At 48.3% G+C, this 6,058-nt stretch overlaps 1 protein-coding gene across 1 annotated transcript; it reads right to left on the bottom strand.

Annotated features, from left to right (window-relative positions):
• Positions 1–1,501: 1,501 nt before the first annotated feature.
• LOC127334852 (PI-PLC X domain-containing protein At5g67130) lies at positions 1,502–5,851 on the bottom strand. The gene is made up of 6 exons (XM_051361395.2): positions 5,717–5,851; positions 2,806–2,904; positions 2,410–2,713; positions 2,108–2,331; positions 1,916–2,002; positions 1,502–1,793 (listed from the first exon to the last, which is right to left on the bottom strand). Exons 2-6 carry the CDS (start codon positions 2,884–2,886, stop codon positions 1,638–1,640), a joined length of 852 nt encoding a protein of 283 aa, XP_051217355.2. The 5' UTR covers positions 2,887–2,904; positions 5,717–5,851; the 3' UTR covers positions 1,502–1,637.
• Positions 5,852–6,058: the final 207 nt, after the last annotated feature.

Raw genomic sequence — 6,058 nt, forward strand, 5'->3', positions numbered from 1 at the left:
CCCAAGTTGATCCTACAGTAATCTTTTGTTTTGCCATGTCTTGTTCTGGTATGATCCCCGATGTTCGTGTGTTGTCTGTCTTACCAGAGAAGTAGTAGTCTCCTGTTCAGTTTTGCTGTAGTGTGTGGGTAACGGATGTGCTGTATGTGATGCAACGGTGTCTTCGAGCAATAAGTAGGATCCTGCAGTTAACTGAATGAGGCTGCACTCTTGCTTCGATATGCATAAGCCTGTTTGTTTTTTGGGTACCTATCAGCGAACTAGCTAAAATGTGCTACCTTGATTCACTCAGTATAATAGTTTTTGCAAACGTTGCCTTAAATGTTTCCCCCAAGTTGATCCTGCAGTAATCTTTTGTTTTGCCATGTCTTCTTTGTTCTGGTATGATTGTTCGTGTGTTGTCTGTCTGACCAGATAAGTAGTAGTCTCGTGTATGATTGTTCGTGTGTTGTCTGTCTGACCAGATAAGTAGTAGTCTCGTGTTCAGTTTTGCTCCAGTGTGTGGGTAAGAGCATCTCTATCACAGCCCGTAAAAACGTGAATTGTAAAACGCAAGTTCAGGTCACCGAACTCGTATTTACGGCTCGAAATTACGGCTCGAAAAAGTGCCGACGCATATTAGAACCTGTAAAGTAAAACAGTAAAAAAGCACATGTCACTCCTCTTTTTTCTCTTCTCTTCTTCCACAACACACGCACGCGTCTGGGAGCACAGGCCGTGCTCCGGCCCCGCCCGCGCTGACCCCGGCCCTGCCGGCGCCGCGCTGCCCCTCCTTCGGCCGCGCCCCAGCCACTTTTCCCCGGCCGCGCCACAACGTCCTCGGTCCCGCTCAGGCTGTTTTCAGCCCCGGCTCACTTCGCTACAGTCACCGGCTTTCTCCTCGCCGCGACCGCTTCGCTCCCAGCCTTTCGCTCGGCTCCGCCTTGCACGCCTCGGCCCCGCCCGATGTCGCAGCCAGGTCGCCCCGCCCCGCTCCGCCTTGCCCCGTCACGAGCTCGCCGGAATTTGGTTGAATTCCGGCGAATTTAGTTGGATTCCGGTGACTGTAGTAGTGGAAGCCGTTAGCTCGTTCTGAAATTTCAGCGCGCCAAGAGTATAGGTTCATTGTTCAGTTCGCTCATTCAACCCCTACAAATATAGTCTGAGTTGGGTTTTCGGTCTCGGCGAAAAAATAAATTTGGTTTTGCCTCGTTTACGGTAACTGATCGCCACCATTTTTCAGACCGAACCCGTAAATTAGCGGTTATTTTTCGGTTTTGACCCTTTTACAGGCTCTGCTAGAGATGTTCTAAGGGAACGTGCTATACCTATGTTGCAACGAGTGTCTTTGAGCAATAAGTAGGATCCTGGAGTTAACTGAATGAGGCTCTTGCTTCGATATGCACAAGTCTGTCTGGTTTTTGGGTACCTATCAGCGAACTAGCAATTGTACTGTATATTTGCAATGGGGGTCAAACAATTTTCGTGATCTCGTCTGTCTGGTTTTTGGACACCTATCAGCGAAGTAGCAATTGCACTGCTTTATATTTGCAATGGGGGTCAGACAACTTTCGTGATCTCTCTGCTGCTAAGCAGCTGATTTACAATCTCCAAACTGATCTATCCTTAGACGAAGCTTTCTACATTCCACTGCACTTCTACAAGCACAATAGTAGAGCAATGACAGTGGACGGCAGCATCAGCAGCTGCCACTGCAACGTTGCGGGCCACCGCCGCACAGCAGCGTCTGAGGTCGCGTTGAAGATGCCTTTCGGCGTGGCCCCGTGGTTGCGCGGTGAGCACGTACCATTGCTCTGCATGGAACACAACCATCGATTTCTGTCAGTAGGGAAACAACCTGCTTCAATGGAACACTAACTGAAACACCAAAAATGTGCAGTTAGCTTGGCAAAGAGCAGTCAGAATGGCACATTACATTGCAAGCAGCTATGCTTCCGCATCCACAGACCAGCCCGCCGTTGGCCTTGTCCGTGGCTTCCGCCGCACCGCCTCTGTCGCTTCTCTGGGCAGGGTAGAACAATTCAACAACATTAGCACTCGCAAATCGTAGACATTCACTCTCATCTTTTAACTGAAAACTTATCCAGCTCGAAATAAAATCTCAGACCTTGTAGAAGTCGACGGCGATGAAGTTAGGCCATCTGTTCCCGGAGGCGGAGTGGCATGTGTCTAGCATGCCCAGTAGCTGCGCCGAGTTGTCCTTGCAGGCCTCTGGGAAGTTGGGGAGGTCCCTGAAGTAGTTCACCAACACCAGTGACCTCGACAGGTCGTTCATGGTGGCCGACTCGGCCCTGTTCGGGCACGCCCCGTTCACCATCCCTTTCGTCCCGTCTGCAGCACATGAAACATTTTCACATTTGTCATGCCCCGCATGCCGCCGTGATGATTCGTGCCTGCGTGAGTACGTACACTGGTTCTCGACGACGTAGCGCCACTCGTGGGGGAACCCCTCGGCGGCCTCCTTGGCGGCCTTGGAGGTGAAGGCGAGGAGGCGGTGGTTGTCGCGGACCATGTCGCTGAGCAGCGGCCAGTCGCCGCCCTTCTTGGGCATGCGCCACGCCGGGAACAGGTACCGCGTCAGGCCGGAGGCGTTGAAGACGCGGGTGAGCCCCTTCGGCGACTCCACGTAGTCCTCGATGAAGATCGTGATCACCTCCGACGGGTTCCTCGCCAGGAACACCTCGATCTCCCGGAGCACGTTCACCGCCGGCGTCTGTCCGTCCATTGGGACATGTACCCAACGGTAGCTGTTAGTGTGCGTGTGTTCGTCGATCATAGCAGCAAGTTTTGGTTTGGTGCGCTTACGAAGGCGGTGAAGTTTTGGCAGGCGCCGCCGTAGGAGTGGCAGAGCCATATGTCGTTGCGGAAGTCGTACATGTCCAGCATCAGCCCTCTCACGCCGTTCTGCGACAAACGGCAAAGTCAGCCGCCCCAGTTTGACAAAGTTGAAGCTTGTTTCAGCTTAATTGTTGAACCGAAACCCAAATAATATAGGAATCATCAAGTCGTGCTCAAGCTGGCTGACACAATCAGCCTTCTTGTGCTCATTGTTGCACTGCTTCTAGGGCTGCGAGCATGAGCCCGCATAAACCAGCATATAAGTGTTTTAAAAGTCAACCTACTGCAATTTTTATATGAGATTAACACATATTTTACTTACGACACTTTTAAACTTGAGAGCATATGCTCCTGCTATCTAAAAAGCATTTTAAAATAAAAAAATCTGAAAGTCGACATTATATGTGCGTATGCTAAGATTCATCGAAAACTGACATTTTTTGTGTCCTGCGAAAAAAGATAAACAAATGTGTCGTGAAAAGCTCTATTTAAGCACCATTTTTTGTCTTTTTGCACACGACACAAACAATGTCGATTTTTGGGCAAACGACTTCATGAGAACATAGAATGTCGATATGTACGCGACAATTTTTCGTTCGATTTTTTTTTTTTTACATTTTAACTGCATTTAGAACTCATTTATAAAAAGGGAGCATATGCTCCCAGGTGCAGAAACACCTCATCCATTTCCGTTTACTTTTAATATACCTACACACGGATAGGGATGTCATCCACATGGTATGGGTACGGCTAGAGCCATCCCGTACTCGTACACGTCACCTTCAATCTTACCCGTCACCCGTACCTATACCCGTCAACCAGTCACCCGACATGGTAAATGGGTACCCGCGGGTAAAAATACCAGCACTTACAACACATCAAATTAATCAAAAAATTATGACTGGAGGTGAAGCTATCCTAAATAGGGATCTAATCCTCACTAACCTATTAACGATTGTGAGAACAGAAAGCATCATTGTTCAGTCTAGCAATATGAAGGCATGATTAGGGAAAAATTAAGCAGTTTACAATATTACAATGACCCACTTGTTAAATTTAGATGGGGTATGAGTTCTATGATCCCATACCCATACCCACTCTACCCGATGAGTAAGATATTTTCCATTTACAAATTCATAGGTAATATTTTATCTCGTACCTATATTTTTATTGGGTTTTAACCGGCGAGTATGTGGATCATGGGTACCCATTGACATCCCTACACGGATTTGCCTAATGTCCGCCTTCGCAACCTTAACGGCTTGTAAGTATCACGCGTATCGCGCGAGCTGCGCCGATCAAACAAATCAAATCAAATGCACTTTGGTTCAATGCACAGGAAATTGCTCATTCCGCCTGTTTTTTTATACTTTTTTTTGCACAAACCACTAGTTGAATGCATATCTTTTCTGCACATTTCACCACTCAGCTCTAATCTGTTGCAAGTTTCAACAGTTTGTCATCTAATCAACGTTTTAGCTCGATTTGACAGCAAAACTGGACATGTGGGCTCGGAATGTCAATGCTCTACAAAGATTTCAGAATGCTTAAAGTTTCATTGAAAAATAATTAACCATGTAAAAACCAATATAATAGACTTGTTTTATAAGAAAAATCTTTAGGCAATTGTGTTACGAAAAAATTACAAGTGCTTTACAAAGTGCAGTGAACTAACTTTTTAACATAAATTAACCGTATAGCAGTTTGAATAGATATTCCTGGATGGACAGTTTTTCCACTTATTGTTTGTGAAGACGGTTAAAGTGATGAAGAATTTATGTTAGAAAATCGGTTTACTACACAATATAAAAAAGAAGCATTCATAAAAATAAAAAAGCTCGGTTGTCAAAATCATTTTAGTGTAATTTAATTGGCGATCTGATTATTTATTTGCAAGAGTAAACATTGATGTTTCATGTAAGATGCGTCGAGTACATCCTAGAGCGCGTCAACATTTTTTTCGCAATCTTTGGGTGACAGATTATTTTTTCTACTCCATTTTTTTGCAAGAGTATCATTTTTGAAACATCCCACTACAATTTTTGTGTGTACCATCGGCACCTGTAAGCTCTGCTATTAATTGGGCCAGATTAGATGATGAACTGATGCAAGCCGCAATAGATCTAGACCAAAACCAGTGAAATGTGCAAAACAGGAATACGTTAAACTACTCCCTCTGATTCATATTACTTGTCACCAGCATGAATGTTCCTAGAACTCAAATATGTCTAGATACATGTATACTAGTTGCAACTAATATGGATCAGAGGAAGTTGTTGTTTGTGCAAATGAAGGACGAAAAAGATGGTGGAATGTGCAATTTTCTCTTCAATGCGCACATGGAGGTTCGAAATGGCTAGCAAAATTTCCTTGGAAGTAGTAATTTTGAAGGAATGAGAGCCACGCATCGCGTGGGGTTGATTGGAGCGAGAGTGGAATGGACGTGTTACCCAAAATGGAGGAGACACCGCACGTCTCATCCACAACTCTGAAACACAAGACGAGGAGTGTCCATCACGTGTGCCTGACATAGTGACATAGTGCCATTGCAGCGTTGCCGCGCCAACGCTTGAAGCGAACGCAGCGGCAGCGTGCGGTGTGGGTGTGTGGCTGCTGGTCCGTGCACGCAAACCGGCGACAGAAAAAGACCGGCGCCTGGAGGTGGCGCTGCTCGTTCGACGCGTGGACGACCCGCTCGCGACATCTGTTGCGTCCCGGGACACCTCACCGCACACTGACAGGCTTTACCATCACACTGACAGGCTCCGGCGATGCTCCGCCGTCATTGCCCAAGTGGAGAGCTTGACGACGAGCGCGCGAGGGGGCGGTGGGTAAACGGAAGGAGAACAGATTAACAGCGGCGGTTGGGTTGACTTACGTTGAGCTGCTGGGTGACGGTGTCCTGCTGGTTCCACGCGGTGGCGATGGCCGTCCCCGTCTGGGAGCGGGCGCCGAGGCGGGCGAAGGAGTTGTGGGTGGTGAGCCACGAGTAGCGGTTGAAGGGCAGGTCCGCCGCCTTGCTCTGCGGGTCGACGGGGGTCACCCGGGTGCACCGCGGCCGCACGCCGCCGTCCGCCGCGCACGTCTCGCAGTGCAGCCCGGCGTCGCAGTTCCGCCCCAGCGCGCACGTCTCGCCCACCTGCGCAGCCAGAACCGGAAACCATGTCACGAGCGCACGCGCAATCGCCGCGCGCCCAGGAAGCTCAATGTGCCGCAATCG

This window comes from Lolium perenne, chromosome 2 (assembly GCF_019359855.2).
Source record: "Lolium perenne isolate Kyuss_39 chromosome 2, Kyuss_2.0, whole genome shotgun sequence".
In the NCBI taxonomy this organism is placed as follows: domain Eukaryota; kingdom Viridiplantae; phylum Streptophyta; class Magnoliopsida; order Poales; family Poaceae; genus Lolium; species Lolium perenne.

Excerpts from the sequence above, each read along its gene's own strand:
- LOC127334852 (XM_051361395.2), bottom strand. The coding sequence starts at position 2,886 with ATGCTGGACATGTACGACTTCCGCAACGACATATGGCTCTGCCACTCC. Across the intron at positions 2,332-2,409 it reads CTACGTCGTCGAGAACCAGT|ACGGGACGAAAGGGATGGTG; the intron begins GTACGTACTCAC and ends CATGTGCTGCAG. Across the intron at positions 2,003-2,107 it reads TCGCCGTCGACTTCTACAAG|AGAAGCGACAGAGGCGGTGC; the intron begins GTCTGAGATTTT and ends TACCCTGCCCAG.